General features: G+C 54.0%; 1 protein-coding gene across 1 annotated transcript in view; it reads right to left on the reverse strand.

The window, feature by feature from the left end:
• Positions 1–2,000: 2,000 nt before the first annotated feature.
• TNPO3 (transportin 3) overlaps positions 2,001–17,481 on the reverse strand; it is a 44,873-nt gene continuing 29,392 nt past the window's right edge. The window contains exons 15-23 of the mRNA XM_054988339.1: positions 17,115–17,175; positions 13,954–14,094; positions 12,640–12,756; positions 10,233–10,327; positions 9,427–9,583; positions 8,492–8,659; positions 7,299–7,411; positions 3,773–3,865; positions 2,001–3,050 (exon numbers count right to left, since the gene is read on the reverse strand). Of these exons, the coding sequence (XP_054844314.1) occupies positions 3,805–3,865; positions 7,299–7,411; positions 8,492–8,659; positions 9,427–9,583; positions 10,233–10,327; positions 12,640–12,756; positions 13,954–14,094; positions 17,115–17,175 (913 nt within the window). The 3' untranslated portion in view covers positions 2,001–3,050; positions 3,773–3,804. The remainder of the gene's footprint in view (positions 3,051–3,772; positions 3,866–7,298; positions 7,412–8,491; positions 8,660–9,426; positions 9,584–10,232; positions 10,328–12,639; positions 12,757–13,953; positions 14,095–17,114; positions 17,176–17,481) is intronic.

Raw genomic sequence — 17,481 nt, forward strand, 5'->3', positions numbered from 1 at the left:
ACCGTGTCTTTCGTTCCTGCCCAAGGTGGTGTCAACCTTCCACCTTTCACAAGAGATTTCTCTGCCTGTATTTTTCCCTGAAGCTTCAACTAAAGGGGAAAAGGCCCTCCACAGTTTGGATCTGCGGAGGGCTTTGGCTTTCTATTTGGAGAGGACAAGGGTGTTCAGGAACAGTCCCTACCTTTTTGTGTGTTTCGGGGCGAAGGACAAGGGCCGCAGGGCGTCTGCACAGACGGTGTCCCGTTGGATTGTGACAGCCATTGTGAAGGCCTATGCCACGGCTAAGGTGGACTGTCCTTTGGGTGTCAGGGCTCACTCCACACGGTCCCAGGCGACGTCTTCGGCACTGCTCAAGGGTATACCTTTAGCTAATATTTGCAGGGCTGCAACTTGGTCGTCCGCCGATACCTTTGTACGGCATTACGCTGTGGATGTAAATGCCAATGAGGATGTAGCTGTTGCAAGGGCTGTCCTCCATTCCTTGTTTCCCTAGGAGTATGCTGGTTAATATACTCCAATGGGGAGGTGAAGTCGCTGTATATGGTGTATATATATATATATAGATATGTATTTATACTTGCTGGATGTTGTGGGGTTGGTATGTTTCTTTTGTAACATATGGGTATGTGTATATATGTTGTTTTGTTCCTTTCTTGTTGTATAATAAAATTGAGTTGGATTTCACCCCACCTTCCTTATTGTGTGAAGCTTGGTACTCTCCCATGTGTGGAGGCACAGAAGAACGAAGATGAAAACAGGGTTAACATACCTGTAACTTATGTTCATCGAGTTCTTCTGTGCCGACACACAACCCTCCCTCCTACCCCGCTGTGAACTCCAACACAGATCGCTGTACTATGGCTGGGCTATGGCTCTAGTCTTATCGGGGCTATGGCTCTGTGTGTTGGTTGAGCGGCGGCAAGGGAGAACTGAGGGAAGGGGCCGTTGGCCGCTGAGGAGCATGTGACCGTTTGGGCGGGAAACGGTCGCTGAGGCGCGCGGCAAACGGCCCCTTCGGAGCTGGGAAAGCGATTAAAAAATCTTCCGGCGGCTGGCCTGCGCGTGCGCAGTACCCATGTGTGTCGGCACAGAAGAACTCGATGAACATAAGTTACAGGTATGTTAACCCTGTTTTCTCTGGGATATATACAGGGAGAGGCGGTCCCACAGATATGCTGGACCCAGTCCGCATAGGGCTTTATAGGTCAGCACCAAAACCTTGAACCAGATCCGGTACTCAACTGGTAGCCAATGCAGCTGGCGTAATATAGGTCTTATATGTTCCCCTATTGGGACTCTTGCAATCACGCGCGCAGCTGCATTTTGAACCTGCTGTAATCTCCGGATCAAGCCCAGGGGAAGCCCTGAGTAGAGCGAGTTGCAGTAGTCTAGTCTAGAGGTGACCGTTGCTTGGATCACTGCAGTTAGGTCGTGGGTCGACAGGCAGGGGACAAGCTGCCGGGCCTGTCTTAGAAAAATGAAGACCCAGCAACCGCAGCGACCTGTGCCTCCATAGTCATGGAGGAATCCAGGATTACCCCCAGGCTCCTCACTCTCACAAGCGGCACAAGCGGCGCTCCATCAAGAGCGGGGAGCCGGAGTCCCATACCCATGGACCCCAGACCCACATGCAGGGCCTCCGTCTTTGTGGGATTTAGTTTCAACCGTGAAGGATTAGAGTACAGAAACCTGCCATGTGGAAGCCCTATAAATTGCTGCGCTTAATCTGCAGCCGCACCAGCAACAGGGAAACTACAAAATACAGTCCTTGTGTGGAAGACACCAGAGGGAACAGACAGCAAACTCACCAAGCAGCTTCTTGCACACTGATTTAATTACACACACAGTGAAAGGCAAGGCTAGGCCTCCCAGCCACAAACCCCCCTCTGCAATCCAAACCTCAACCACGGTGGCCCTCTTTACTGACAGGGCCACAGCAAGCCAGAGACAAAAACAAGACAAGATCAAGTGGCATTTTTTATTTTTTTTAAATCCGTTTTTATTTCTTTTTGTGTTTGTGTGGTTTTCCCCCCCTCCTTGTTCTCGAGATGGCTACAACACCAGACGGAACAGCGCCCCCTCCTGTCTTAAACGTCTGCGCAGGGCCCGTGACTCCCCCCTCCCCAGTCGCAGCCGGATCGGTTCAGCCAAAGCAGCATGCCTATCCCTCTCTTCTCCAGAGTCCCCCCTCCCTCCCCTGCCCCGGTAAAAAAAAATATTCCAAACAAATTTAAACCAAATTTTCAAAAAACCCAAATCAACTAAAAAAAGAAAAAAATATATAATATAATATATATTATAACAGTTTATCGAAGTCAGCAACACATCGAGGGGCCGGAGAGGAGCCGCGCTCCGTTTTGCGAACCCTCTCTGAGGGGCAGCGAGCGGGGCTGCCCTCCTCCTGCCCACTCCCAAAAGATCGTGCCCACGGCAGTTACCAGCTTCGCGCAATCTTTCCTTGTGGACTGGGCGAGGAGGAGAGGCAGAGCTCTGGATACCTGGAAGGAGAGTTTGCAAAAAACTGAGACACTCCCCCCTTCCTCCCCCCCCTCCCTGCAGGGCAGACTCTGGGTTTGCGAGACAGATACGATTTTTTTAATCCCCACGGATCCGTAAGCAATTATTTTCATTTCACAGAAAGTTTTCTACTTTGCTTTTTTTTTTTTTAATTTTCTTGTTTTGCTGCCAGGCAAATTAGTTTTCTATCATTTCGTGGTTTGCTCTTTTTTTAAAACATTTTATTACTTTTTTGTCTTTTTTTTTTTTTTTTTAAAGCAAGTCCATCTGGAAAGCAGCTCCCCTCCCCCCGCAATGCCGTAGGTCGGCTGCAGCCATCGATAGTCGCGGATAAGTTGCGCCCCCTTTTTTTTTTCCTCTCTCTCTCACTCACAAACAGGAACTTCACCGGCTCGGATCTTGCGGCGAAGCGTCTCTTCTGGTTTGGCGGGACACCCCAGAGCGAGTCAGAGTCCTCGGCCACAATGAAGTTTGCTGGTTGTGGGACAGAGTCTTGGTTGTGTTTTATTTCCTCTTCTGAAAATAAGACAGTCCTGAGAAGGGGGGGAAAAAGATAACGGATCAGCTTCAGGTATTTCCTGACCCACGTAAGACCGGCCGCTCTCGTGATCAGTTGCCAGGACAGGGTCGGATCCTGATGTCCTGTTCCTCTAACAGGGAAGCTTCCCTCCAGCTTACGGAGCATTTCCTGACACAAGAGGCCCCTGGAAGAAGGTGCTGGCACCAGAGGAAAGAGCTAGCGCGCACGCGCGCACACCCATTAGCAGAACAGGTCTGCGGGACTCAATCCATCATCAACAGGAAGCACGGGCTCTGGAAAGAGAAGTTTTACAGAACTGGAAAGCTTTTCGGAGGTGTTTGCATAGCAGTTCTGATATTTGGGAGTCTGATTCAAGAAAGGTTTTCTGATCTACAGCAGTCGGTCACTCGGTAGCAGGGATAGAAGATGCAGGGCACAACTCAGTGAGGGTCCCGGGTCTAAACAAGGGTGAAGACGTCCACGTTATGTTGTCGTCGAGCAAGTGATTTTAAGTTTTTTATACTGCTACTCCAGTCAAAGGTTTTCAAACGAAGTTACAAATTTCGCCAATCCAGCAAAAAGAAACTTTAAATGCAAAGAATAACCTAGATATTCACTCAAATCCAGTGACCCAACGCAAAAGGAGAAAAAACCCCAAAACATGAGTAAATGCAAGTCTTATTAGCCAGACACCCCCGCCTCAACCTCCATGCCCAGGAGACGGGTTCCGCTCACCTGGGAGACAGGCAGACAGAAGGCGCAGCACGCTACCGGAACAGCCTGGTGAAGTCCCTCAGAGCCCAGCAAACCTGTTTGCACTCCTCAGCGCTAGAGGCGGGTTGAAGGGGGAGACGGAGGGGGAGTCTTGTTATTTTGCAGGAAAGAAACTAGAAATGCTGCAACCCTCTGGCTCGAAATAAACTCAGCGTCGACAGAGGCCAGAGACTTGGCACTTGGCACAGTGCCTTGGGAAAACCGTGTTAGGAATTGGGATCTGTACTGAAGAGGGCCTTCCCAGGACTCGCCAGCACATATTTTAAATTAGGATGTGTCGTTTCAGTGTGCTTCATCCTACCAGTGCTAGGTGGCTCTGCATATCTCACCAGAGTCTTCGTTCACTGGGGCTCTGCGCCTGCTTCCACCGCCCAGTGCTTTCTTCCGAACCTGGACTGTGAAAGCAGGGAGCAGGCCTTCAACAGGCATGCCTAGATAAGCCAACTCTGAAGAGCCAACTCTGCACCAGCTGGGGAAGGAAGCCCCGCCAGGAGGGGCCGGCCGGCTGCTGGTGGTGGTGGCACTTGGGTGTGAGCTTGTCAAGCAAGGCGCAGAGCGGCAGGCCAGGGCTTGCCCCCAAGACCTGCTGGGGAAGGGAGTCCCACCTGTAGGTGACGGCAGAGCCACAGGTATGAAGAGGGCCCAGGCCAGGTGCTGACTTGCCCGAGCCAGCCAAACGGTGCTGGCAAAGGCTCCGAAGCAGGCCCGAACACCCCATGTGGTTTCCCCCTCCCGTAAGGTGCAAAGCACTGGCATGCACAAGACCAGAATAACCTGATTGGCAGCTGAGAAGAGGAGGGGGAAGCCAGACCCCAGCTGAGAGCTGGCTGGACCCGGGAACCTGCTGGGCTCTCTCACGGCAGGATTATCAAGAGGCACCCCGCTTCTCTACGCAGGGAGGGAGGGAGGGAGGGGCAGCCACTCTGGAATTTCCTGGGCCCGACACAGGCTTTGGGACAGAAACGGCAAGGTTTCAGCACGCATAACTCGGGCCCGGACCAAGGGGTGAAACGCCCCAACTGGTGTGCTCCCTCGTGTGCATGCTAGTTGCCAAGGGGCACCACCTGCCAGGAAGTTCTTCCACACAGGAGCTTTACAACACACTCCAATTCATTCCAGTGAAGTTTGTGCAGGAGAACGTCCTGGTGGGCCTCGCTTCACAGGACAGACCTGCCCGCCTCCCTGTCCGGGGCCCCAAACGCCCTGCCTGAAGGGTCAGCCTGGCTTTGCATGGGACCAGCAGAACACGTACCCAAAAATGCACCAAAAAACCCCTAACCGAAGCGGTCCAAGTTCTTGGGCACAACTCCGTGCCCCATCTCTGGGTGTGCGTGCCAGCCGAAGAGGCATTCTCAAGCGGGCTTAACCCTCCCCCCCTAAGCTGGTCTCGTGTTCTGGGGCAGCTGCCTGCTAAACACTTCTGTGCTGCTCTGCGTGGCCATGCCCCACCTCCCACCCCCCCACCAGTTCTGATCTCAGCCCTCCCCAGGCATCCCAGGGCAACAACCTATACGGCCCCCCCACTTTAAACTCACACCACCACTGCAAGGCAGCTTGGGCTAAAAGCAAACAACTGGCCCCTGCTGTTCTTAGCTAAGGGGATGTGAACCCAAGTCTCTCCAGTCCCAGCAGGCGGGACCCCTGGCTCAGTGGCAGAGCATCCGCTCGACACGCAGACGGTCTCAGGTTTGACCCCCTGGCACCTCCAGTTTAAAAAAGACTTCTAAGCCTGAGACTTTGGTGTGCTGCTGCCAGCCATAGTAGACAAGTCTGACCTGGACAGCCCGAGGGTCTGACTCGGAAGAAGACAGCTTCATACATGCTACATGGGTGTTGTGGATTTTCTGGGCTGTATCGCCGTGGTCTTGGCATTGTAGTCCCTGACGTTTCGCCAGCAGCTGTGACGGGCATCTTTAGAGGTGTAGCACCAAAAGACAGAGATCTCTCAGTGTCAAACGTCAGAGACTACAATGCCAATGCCAAGACCACGGCAATACAGCCCGGAAAATCCACAACAACCATCGCCGTGAAAGCCTTCGACAATATATGCTACATGGGCTCTGCACTACAAGCTCCTCTGCTGCATTTCCTTCAGGTAAGGCTACACATGTGTGCATGTCATAAATAGGGACTGCAAAGGCCGGGCTTGAGAAAGAAGTGAAAAGGCACAGAGGAAGTCCAAGGGAGCAGGCAGGCCTGAAGCCACCTGCAGGCTAGCTGAAGAGGGACTCAAGGTCGTTCCCACAGGGACAAGTGGCTTGTAGCAGCAGTGCGAGATTTCCACCCTGCCTTCCCTCCCTCCCTCCCAGTGTCTGACAAGCACAGCGAGTCACACAAGCCCTACAGAACCCTTTCAAGAGTTCCGGAGGCCCTAAAAGGCACACATGGCTCACTGTTCTGTGTTGAAAGATACCAGGGGAGCCTGGAAGGGGTAAAAGTGTGAGCGGTGTCAGCTGCTGGCAGAAGGTGGAGGCAGCAACAGCAAAGGGTAGGCAGTGGAGGCTGCTGCCAGCCCCTGCTCCGAAACCTTGCTTCGTTAGAGAACTCGCTCCGGCCACAAGAGCATCTTTTTATCGTCACTCCCTGCCAAAGACTACAGAAGTGCTTCCCCATCTTCTGACCCCTCCCCAACCTGGCAAGCGCTGACGCTATGCCAAGCCACCCCCACCAGTAGTGCAGGCCGTTTCTCTAAGCTGGAGCAACAGAAGAGCTGAGTACGTTTCCGTAGACTGCAGTTCAGCTGTCCGCAGCTTTCATGGAGGGGCAGGGCAGGGCTGGCAGGACGTCTTCAGGTGCTCTGCGGGCTGAACATCTAGAGCTATTCCTCCAACCCAGCCTCACCCCAATGATTGCACAGTAATAGATCTCCTTGCTCCATTTCGTTCAATTGCACCTCCCACTGAGCCGTCTTTCTCTCTCTTCTGAAGGGCAGCCTTTGTGGCCACCTGAGGGGCAGACTCAAAGAGGGGAGGGTACGGGGACTAAGTGGATGTTCTTAAAAGGAGGGGAGGGGCCAGAAGGGAACGGCCAAGGGCACCCACTAGAGCACCAGCATAAATCGTGGCCTGCTACCTTCACTCTCCTCCCCAAATTTTCATCCACACTCAAGCTATTTGTTGAGACAGCGGGGCCGCCAACGCCAGGCTGGAGATTCCTAGGAGTTTGGGGATGCAGCCTGGGAGAAGGCAGGGTTTGTGGGAGAGAGAGACCTCAGCGGGGTATAATGCCACAGAGTCCACCCACCGAAGCAGCTGTTTTCTCCCAGGGAACTGATCTCTATAGTCTGGAGATCAGCTGTCATTTGGGGAGATCTCCAGGCCCCACTGGAGGAAGGCAACCCTAAGGAACCAGCCCATGGGCACTAGCCGGGGGATGCTCCCAGGGGACTGTATCCCAAACGGCACTCCTGGGCTCCCCCACCCTTCTTCTTCCAACTTTCCAAACCAGCCCCCTCCGCTACCCTTCCCCCAGCACGGCTGCTCCTGACCTCGTGACCTGCTTGTGGAAGTCCGTCAGCTGCTTGTGCGTCACTTGCATCGCTCCCCCTGTTGTTTCCTTTGGTAAGCCCTTCAACGAGTTCTCCAGCCAGCGGCAAAAGGTCTGGGGTGGGGGGTGGGAGAAGGACCAAAAATGAAAAATCAAACAGGGTTGCACTCACCTGTAACTGTTATTCATCAAGTGGTCTCCTGAGCAGGACCACATGGGAACTGCGCATGCAGTCCCATGTGGGGACTGCACAGAAGACGCGACGACGAATCATGAATTTTCGACAAGGAAGAAGCAAATGACAAGAAAGGGATTCTCAAGCCGTCTCCCAGGAAGCCCCGTCCAAGTTGAGCACATCAGCCCCCTGCATTGGTCTGTGGATGCTGATGTGCCCAGAGGCAATGGGGCACCACTTCATTTTATTTATTTTTTATTTTCCCAATTTTTAGACCGCCTCTTCCTCGAAACGATGCCCAAAGCCATTCACAACATTAACGCCACGATAAATGTTATACATCGAGAGGCTTAAAAACCATCTAAACAAAACGGGGGGAAGCCTCACAAGAGCACAACTGGTGGACCAGTGTCACCCCAGCGCAATTTTTAACAGGAAAATAAAACCGCTATTCCACACCTCCCCCAAAGGAGGACCCGATTAGCTGGAAACTCAGCTCTCCTCGCCTGCAGGGCAAACTCCCACAGAATTACTGGGGCTCAACACTAAGAGAGGGCTGGACCCAACATCTGCGGGTCCCGGGGACAATCCCTGGCACCTCAAGGGCTGGGGAAAGGCCTCTCTGGGCCACAAGTCCTGGAGAACCACTGCAGGGCTAGAAGGCCAGCACTGGGCCCTTCACGTCAATTAAGCTCCATTTCATACCCGCAGTTCAAGACGGGACCACCAAAAGCCTCTCCAGAAGCTGCCGCCTAGGCGCTTCCAAACTCCTCTCCAACCCATGAGGGCTAGAAACTTGTTTCAAAGCAAAGGCAGGATACTCCCAAAACACAGTACTGCTGGTGCAGTGCGCTGGAAAGAGTCTGCACATTTGCAAGCCTTCATCCAGAGAAGAGAACTGGCCATATTTGCCTACGATGAGACTGCTGGTCTGCACCGGGCAGGGGCAGGCTGGGTGCCCTGCCATTCCACCCCTCCACTCACACACACACCCCTGCCCAGCCCCACGTCCTCCTTACCGGCCGGTCAACCTGCATGATCTCCCACAGCACTTCCGCCACGTCGGGCAGGGTGTAAGGCGGCAGGCAGAAGCAGCTCGTGTGCAGCAGCTGGTTCACGAGCTGCTGTCCCAGCTGGGTCATCACCTGCCCGATGAGCTCCTTCCGGGCTTCAAAGTCCTCTTCGTGCTGCAGGGGGAGAGACGCACGCAGGGTAACGCGACCGATCCCTCTCACACACCTGCTCTTCAGAGGTATACAGCCTCTGAATCTGGAGGCTCCTTTTAGCTAGGGGAGGGGAGGGGGGGTCACTGATGGTCCCCACGGCAACCAGTGAACACCCTCTGCTTCCCCCCCTCCCCCGGGGGCTACTGTCTGGTCTGCTGCATCTAGTCTTCTCTCTGCAGGGGGGGTGCCATCACGGTGAGGGTGAGCCTGCCACCCTTTTGCCTTGCGGCTCCGCAACTGCTCCCCATCTTAGCAGACAGCTGAAGGCTTAGGAATGAGCAAGAACCAAGGCCAATTTCCTCCTGGCTGGCTTTGTGGCATGGATGTGCCTGCAACGAGTCATCTGCCCTCACATCAGAGCCTCTGTAATTCCCTGGCCCTGTACAGCCCCTGGCATACTCCTAATTGCCGACAGCACAGCTCACACCGAGAACATGTTCAGAATGCATCTGAGCAGACACGGAGTGCATTTCCCCTCACCGCTGAAAAGCCACAGCCAGACCTTGCAACCCAGGACTAGGGGCAAGAACTTGTGGGGCTGGGGATCTGGTGGTTCAGGAGCTGAGCGGCTGCCCTATCCGGAAAGGCTTTGCTTGTAAACTGGGGCCCTCCGACTCCTCCCGGGCCCCTGGCAGTCTTCGCAAGGGCTTGGAAAAGAGCTTCTAGTCCTCATTTCCCCCGGAAGAGCCACACGCACCCCCCGCCCTCCTTCACCTGCCGCCACTCACATCATTGGCCACTCCCGTGTGGACAAGATCGCGCAAGAACTTCATGACGCTGCAGTTGGCATCGCGGTGGTCCAGGGTGGTGGCAGCGATGGCCCACTGCAGGATGGGCAGGATCACCTGGCTGCGGAGCAATGTGACTGGGCTGCGCTGGATGAACCTGGGCAGAGAGGTCCCATTAGGGCCAGCTTCTCCCACACCACTGCAACGTGCCTCCTCTCGGGCCCAGAACGCAGCAGCCCCGCCAATGTCTTGCTGGCTGCCAGGCCCAATTTTATTGGCCGGTGCAGCCGCCTTGCCACTTGGGCCCTGCCGTAACTGTTCCTCTCCACCCACCCAAGCGACCACCTCCAATCTCCTGAAGAAACCGCACCTCAAAGGAAAAGTTCAGGTGGACAGCTTTTGAGAGTCAACGCTCTCTTGTATCTGACAAAGGGAGCTTTGATGCCTGAAAGCTGATACCCTGGAAATCTTGTTGGTCTTTAAAAGGTGCTACTGGACTCAAGTCTTGCTCTTCAAAGACCTCTGAGGGCAGTGCAGGGCCTTGATGGAAGTGGCCCCTAAGCTTTGGAAGGCATTTCCCCTAATCCAAAGGTCTAGAAATGCTGACCTTTAGAAAAACAGCGGAGCGTTTTGTGCCTTGCAGAGAAGATAGGATCAAGATTACCCTTCCCTACTGGCATGGCCAGCATGCTACTCAGGGGCTCACAGAAAAAAAGGCCAAGCCATTGGGATCCAATCGCCAAAGGTCTGTTAAGCGTCATTCTGGCATGCATAAGCCAAGGGCTGCGGGCACAGGACTTGTGTACCTGGTTGCCAGCCGAAAGAGGTCATCCACAGTGTCTGGGTGGTTCTGGAGGCCATTTGGTTGCTCAACAAGCCGGAACGTGGGGACACACAGAGCCTAGGACAAGGAACAGATGGGGCACTTAAAACTTCAACACAAAACACAGTCACACCTGCAGGCGCCAGCACATGTCACTGGTGGGGGCTGCCAACCTTACACAGCATTTTCTGAACTTAGGAAAAGAGGAAGAGCCCCGCTGGATTGGACCAGGGTCCAACTAGTCCAGCACCCTGGGCACCCACCGGTTATTCTGAAGGGCCAGCAACAGGGAACAGAGGCAGAGACCTTCCCTGGAAGTTGCATCCTGGCACAGGCATTCTGACGTTTCCTGCCTCTGAATGTGGAGTCACCATGGCTCATCTCCTGGTAGACCTCGCCTCCATGGATCCATCAAATCCCCTTTTAAAACCATCTATGACTGTGGCCATCACGTTGTCCTCTCATTTTAATCCTTCTTTGAGTAAAGAAACTCCTTTTTTGTATGTCCGGAATCTACTGCTCATGAACTTCACTGGATGCCCTCAAGTTTCAGTATTTTGGGCAAGGGAGAAAAAGTTCTCTCTATCCGTTCTCTCTAACCCATGCATTATCAAACCTCTATCACAGTCCCTCTGTTAAGTCTTCTCTTTTCTAAACTAGTAAAGAGTCCAGTAGCACCTTTAAGACTAAGCAACTTTATTGTAGCATAAGCTTTTGAGAACCACAGCTCTCTTTGTCAGATGCATCTGACAAAGAGAGCTGTGGTTCTCAAAAGCTGACAATGCATCTGACTAAGAGAACTGTGGCTCTCAAAAGCTGACAATGCATCTGACAAAGAGAGCTGTGGTTCTTGAAAGCCTATGTTACAATAAAGTTGGTTAGTCTTAAAGATGCTAGTGAACTCTTTACTATTTTGCAACTACAAACTAACACGGCTAACTTCCCTGGATCTTTTCTAAACTAGACTCTTCACCCTTCCCTCATAGGAAACGTGCTCCAGCCCATTTCAGTTGCCTCTTCTGTACGACTTCCAGCTCTGCAATGCCCTTTTTGAGATGTGGCCAACAGAACAGCACACTGTTCTCCAAATGAGGCCACACCACAGATCTATGCAGGGGCATTATAATAATGAACATTTTATTATCAGTCCCTTTCCTAATAATCCCCAGTGTAGAGTCTGCATTTTTCACTGCTGTGGCACACTGGGTTAATGTGTTCATTGAACTTTCCAAAGTCTTTTTCCATCTCGGCCTCGGCTAGTTCAGACCCAAACTGTGGGACACAGCTTTCTTTTTGAAATGAAACGGAAGGCCCCCTTCGTTCCCATCTGAGATGCACACGTTTTTCACGATCAGCGCCCACAACAATCAGCTAATCAGCGCCCAAAAAGAGAGCCAGTTTGGTGTAGTGGTTAAGAGTGCGGGATTCTAATCTGGAGAGCCGGATTTGATTCCCCACTCCTCCACTTGAAGCCAGCTGGGTGACCTTGGGCCAGTCACAGCTTCTAGCTCTCTCAGTCCCACCCACCTCCCAGGGTGTCTTGTTGTGGGATAATAATGACATACTTTGTAAACTGCTCTGAGTGGGTGCTAAGTCATCCTGAAGGGCGGTATATAAATCAAATGTTGTTGTTGTTATTAACAAGGGGCAGGCACCCTTACTGCTACAGCAGGACAGCCCAGCCAATTCTGCCTCTCAACATGGTCTGGCAGGGCTCAGGGATAGATGGATCCAGGCCTTCAAGGGAAGGAGAATGCCCCCAAGATTCATTAGGAATCCTGTGTCAGGGAGCCATAACCCATCTGTGCCCCCTCTCTGGCAGCGGTGTCGTGGTATATACAAGCATAAAGAGAAGGGAGATTAATGCTGCAACCCCCACCCCCTCTGGTGGATACAGGGTTGGGTCCTGTGGGCTTGTTTCTGCTAACAACGGCCAGAGGTTCTTGTATCAGAGGGAGGCTCCTTGCACTGGGAAAAAACCAGCACTGTGAGCAGAACAGGGGTGCAGACGCACCCAACCGAGTAGCGGAACTCTCGTGCCTCCCACAGCATGTGAGTGTTGCTCTGCCCAGCAGTCTAGAGAATTGCGGGCTGAAGTCTTTTTTCCAGCACCAAAGTGCAGAAGGCCGTCCAGAAGGCGGTTCTGCAGGGGGCACGTGCAAAACACACACAAAGCAGAATCGGCACAGTCTTGGCGAGAAGGAATCCAAGGAGGTTCAAACTGGAATCCCCAAATGCTGCCCCTCAAGCTGGGAGATTTTATTTCCGGGAAATTCAGGGGGGGGGGGCGTCTTCAAAGCAGTCCCGGCGCGTCACTCTGTGCTTCCCAAGGTCGCCTGGCCAGCGTCCAGCAGCACGAGGCAGCGCCAAAGCCCACGGACCAGACCCACCTGCAGCATGTCGAGCAGCCCCTGCCGGCAGCCCTCCTCCATCCCGTACTCGTCCACCAGGATGCTCCCCAGGTACAGGAAACAGGAGTGCTGGTGCTCCTGGTAGACGCTCACCATCTGCCAAGAAAAGCACAAAGCTGTCAAAGGAGATGCATCCACGGGAGCCTCGGCGCCTCTTGACAAGGGGCAGGCAGCTTCAAAACGAAACACGCTCAAGACCCATCAGCACCGGGACTGAAGTCCAAGACCCACAGCGTGGGTGATGCGCGGACGATCATTTCAATGGCACGCCATTTGCTTTCACACGGCACTCAGTGCTGGGAGGCTCAGCCGCTGAATCTCAGCAGACAGTACCGCCCAATGGTAGAACTGATTTCTGAGAGGCAGTGTGGTGCAGTGGATAGGGTACTAGACTAGGATCTGAGAGACCCGAGTTCAAATCCCGCTCTGCCATAGAAGCTCACTGGGTGACCTTGGTCCAGTCATACACATTCAGCCTAATCTGCCACTTAGGATTGCTGGGAGCAGGGCCAGATGTACGGGCGCAGGCGCCCGGTGCAACCCTGCCTGGGTTTGTGCATGTGTGCGTGCTCCTAGCGCTGCGTGATGATGTCACTTTTGTGACATCATCATGCAGGGCGGGAGGCATGCCGCCCGCACAGCAAGCTGGCCGCTCCAGCACCCAGTGCGCTGCGGAGCTGGTGGCGGCAGCACAGGTGTACGCTAGGGCAGCCAGCTGGCTTGCCACACACGGAGGGCCTCCTAGCCCTGCGCTCAGCCGCTTGCGCGGCAAGCCAGTTGCCCCAGCGCACGCCCTCACCGCCGCCGCCAGCTCTGCAGCGCTCTGTGCGCTGGGGCGGCCGGCTTGCTGTGCGGGCAGCTGAACGCAGGGCTAGGAGGCCCTCCGCACGGTTCACCTGCCCCGCTGCCCTGTGCCGCCGATGCAGCAAGCCGGCCGCCCCAGCGCACGGAGCGCCGTGGAGCTGGTGGCGGCAGCGAGAGCATGCGCTGCCGATGGGGCAGCTGGCTTCCTGTGCGGGTGGTTGAGGTCCTGCGCACGTGCGGCAAGACAGCTGCCCCATCGGCGCTCAGCCTCCCGCATGGGGAGCCACAGTGCACTCCCGGGGACTGGCAGCTGCTCCCAGCACCCCCCGTGACCCCCCCCCCTCGATCCAGCCCTGGTTGTGAGGATAAAACGGAGGAGAAGAGAGCGATCCGCGCCCCTCTGAGTCCCCACTGGGTAGAAAGGCAGGGAGTGAAGCCAATAAACAGGGTGTGGAAATGATGACCACCTCGACGGAATCGCTCCTTTACCTGAGTGACCAGCGGCTGCAGGAGCGCCGCCGAACCTTTGCCTACGCAGCGGACAGCGAAGCGCAGGCATCGGCAGCAGCGTTCCACAATGCGGTTATCGGCACGGTGTTTGTTCAGGGTCTCTGACAGGACTGGCCAGATCTAGGCAGAAGGATTACAAAGACTGAGCGACAGGAGACAGCTGAGGAGCCACAGCGCACGGGACCCCCAAAGGGCTCCGAGGTACAACCCGCTCCTACCCCAGCCACCGCCCCCCGTAGTACTGAAATGGCCTCTTTGCAACACAGCAGAGGAATCAGCCACTACCCAGACTGCAAAGCCTAATAGGACATCAGGCGGATCCTGTGGCTGGGAAGAGAGCGAGCCTCAGAGTAGCACAATGGAAACCACATCTAGTCCGGTCTAGCAGCGCTTCTCAAATGGTGGGGGAGAATAAGGGGGAGCTTGCTAAGTTGGGAGAGGAGAGGCGGCTCTGGGACGTTTCAGTTTGACTCTGCATAATATATGAATACAATACAGTCTGTCGGTTAGCGATGCGATCATATATCCAATAGCCATGGGTGGTCCCCACCACATGGATCAATACATCCATACATTGGGGCTGCCCAGGGCTAGGGTAGATGTTTCCACAAAGCACATGAAAGTTTTTTAAGGGAAGAGGGACTAAATAAAATCATAAAGAGTCCAGCAGCACCTTTACGACTAACCACTTTATTGTAGCATAAGTTTTCGAGAACCACAGCTCTCTTCGGCAGATGCATTGTCAGCTTTCGAGAACCACAGCTCTCTTCGTCAGAAGCAACTAACCAACTTTACACAGTTGCATCTGATGAAGAGAGCTGTGGTTCTCGAATGCTTATGCTATACAATAATGTTAGTTAGTCTTGAAGTTGCTACTGGACTCTTTACTACTTTGCAACGACAGACTAACACGGCTAATTCCTCTGGGTCTAAATAAAACACCAAGATCTAGAGAGACGATCTCATGAAACCTCACCTGCCATTTTTTGGTCACCTAGGCAAGCCCAGACAATGTATCCCAGGCAATCCAAAACGGCGGCAGAGGTCTTCCAAGGCTGACTCATGTGTGATCTTCGTGCTTTTAAACGTTTCTGTATTTTATTTAATGCCTTTTTGAGACGCAGGGTTAGGGGACGGGCTGTGGGTTCTGTGAGGCGGGGGGGGGAGGAGAGCTGGAGGGGGTGGAAGGAGAACAGGGCAAGCGATGAGCGGGGAGGGGGAGGAAGCCGAGCACGATGGGGAAGGGAGGGGCAAAGGGGAGTTGGGGCCGGGGAGGCTGTAAGAAGGGTGGGGAAAGCAGGAGCCAGCAAGAAGAGCGGAGGGCACCTTCCCTCACCCACGAGTCCTCGCAAGTCCTTCACTGTTATTTAGGCATATTGAACACATAAAATTAAATATAAACTCCATGCAATGCAGAAGAGAAGTGTGGTCAAGGATTTGTAAACAAGCAAATAAGCTTGTTTACCCATCTACGATCTGCAAATTTTATGTTGGGGATGAGGGAAGAGGTGTAATGCTGCAAGAGGGTCCCGAAAAGCCAGGGACCCTTAGAAGCGCTTCCCCCTTCCAAAAGCTCCGGATCCACTGGGCTCGATGCCCAGTTCCACTGACACCAGACCTTGCAAATTCCACAAAGTCGGCATCGGCAGGGAAGTCGGCAACCAAGCGGTTCCAGAGGGGCTCTGTTTGCAAAGCGCCAGGGATCTGTTTAGCTTATTCCTTTATCCAGAAGAGAGGGGATGGTTTAATTTTGAATGAGGAGCGGGTGTGGGGCTGGGACCAGTGCTGGGGTGGCAGACGGCGGCCTCAAACTCTGCAAAGGAAGGCCCCTCCCACAAGCACAGGGCAGAGAAGCTGGACTACGCTGGTTCAAATCTCGCCATGAATTCGCTGGGTAGTTTTAGGCAAGCGCCCGTTTCTCTGCCACACCACCCTCACCTGCCCTGGCAGGGATGACGCTGACCTGCTTTACGGGGCTGCTGGAAGGACTGCTGCGAAACACTTCAAGCAAGTCAAGCGCTACGGAAAAACGGAGTCTGACTTGCAACACAGCTGTCCGCCCCTCACCTGGGTGCTACCACACAGCAACCAGTGCTGGGCCAGGGAAAGGGCTGAAGCCGAGAAAGACGTGGCCGTCATCCTTCTGCCCACCCTTCAGTCTACTGGGGTGGGGAGTGAAACAGCAGCAGGAGAGCCCTGTCAAAATCTTTTCTAGCACCCCCCAAATGCTAACCTGGCTAACACATCCCCCCTCCCTCCAACCTGGGACTCAAAGCAAGCAGCCCTCTAGCTTGGCAGCCCTCATCTGCCAGGCCCCACAGAGATCCTTTGCTACAAACTGGGGCCACGGTGTGCTGCTGTGGGAGAGAGCAGGCACGTGGCCAGAGGTGATCACTGTGGTTAGAGAGAGCCACGCCCCCAAGGCTGTCGCTCGGTGGCAAGCTTTGTGTACAGAAGGGGCCCAGGCAAAACCCTCAGCATCTCCAGGGAAAGACTCCCAGACGCTGGAAGAGCCTTTTCTCTGCTGGAGCCCCTAGAGCAGCGGCTGCCAGGCAGGGAAGACGAGACTGACCTCGGTGGGCCTGTGAGGGTTTGCCAGGGGCCGGCTTATGACTTATGACTTATGGCAACGCTATTTACGTATTTATATTGAAATCTTTTATGGGCTGCCTTTCTGCCTTGCAAGACCTCAAGGCAATTTGCAATATAAATAATCAAAAGTGCATAAAACAAAGGTTTCAAAACTGTTTATGACGGCCAATAACATAAAAGCAAAAGTTAATTAAAAGCAGTCCTAAATAAAAATGTCTTCAGCTGCCTCCTGAAGATCGACAGTGAGGGGGGGCCAGGCACACCTCCCTGGGGACGCCATCCCATAATCCTGGGACTGCCACCCAAAAGGCCCCCTCTCATGCACTCACCTGTGAATTCATGACCTACAAAACACCCTGTCGTTCCCAGCGTTGCTCAGCTCTTGCAAACCAATGGCCATGGCTTCCTTTACTGCATCCACTCATCTCTTGCTGGGTCTTCCCCTTTTCCTACTGCCTCCCCCTTTTCCTAGCATTCCTGTCTTTTCAAGAGTGCCTTGCCTCGGTCTAGGCGTCCAATGGCAACCCTCCCACCCAATCTCCCCTTACCTCCTGGATGACTTTTTGGCACGGATGTGTCTGTCCATTTTCTACAATAGGGTTGGTATGCCTGAGGAAAGAGAGAGAGAGAAGGGGGTGCAAAAGCCAGTTGGCATCCAGTCTGGCTTGGGGGGTGGCCGTGACCATCAAACCCCCAACCTCACGTAGCCCTCATGGCAGGCTAGCCTTACTGCATGTCCAGCTCCGCCCTGATCAGGGAGGCGGGCAGAGCCCATGCTCCCACTGCAGGAGGGCAGCCCAGAGAACCGTTCAGCCAAGGGACGGTGTGCACGTGCTTCTTCTGCAAGCCCAAGTGATGTTGTCTCCCTGCAGGCTGCACATGTGAACAACACAGTCACAGTCCACACACACAAAT

The sequence above is a fragment of the Eublepharis macularius genome, chromosome 9, assembly GCF_028583425.1.
Source record: "Eublepharis macularius isolate TG4126 chromosome 9, MPM_Emac_v1.0, whole genome shotgun sequence".
Taxonomy (NCBI): domain Eukaryota; kingdom Metazoa; phylum Chordata; class Lepidosauria; order Squamata; family Eublepharidae; genus Eublepharis; species Eublepharis macularius.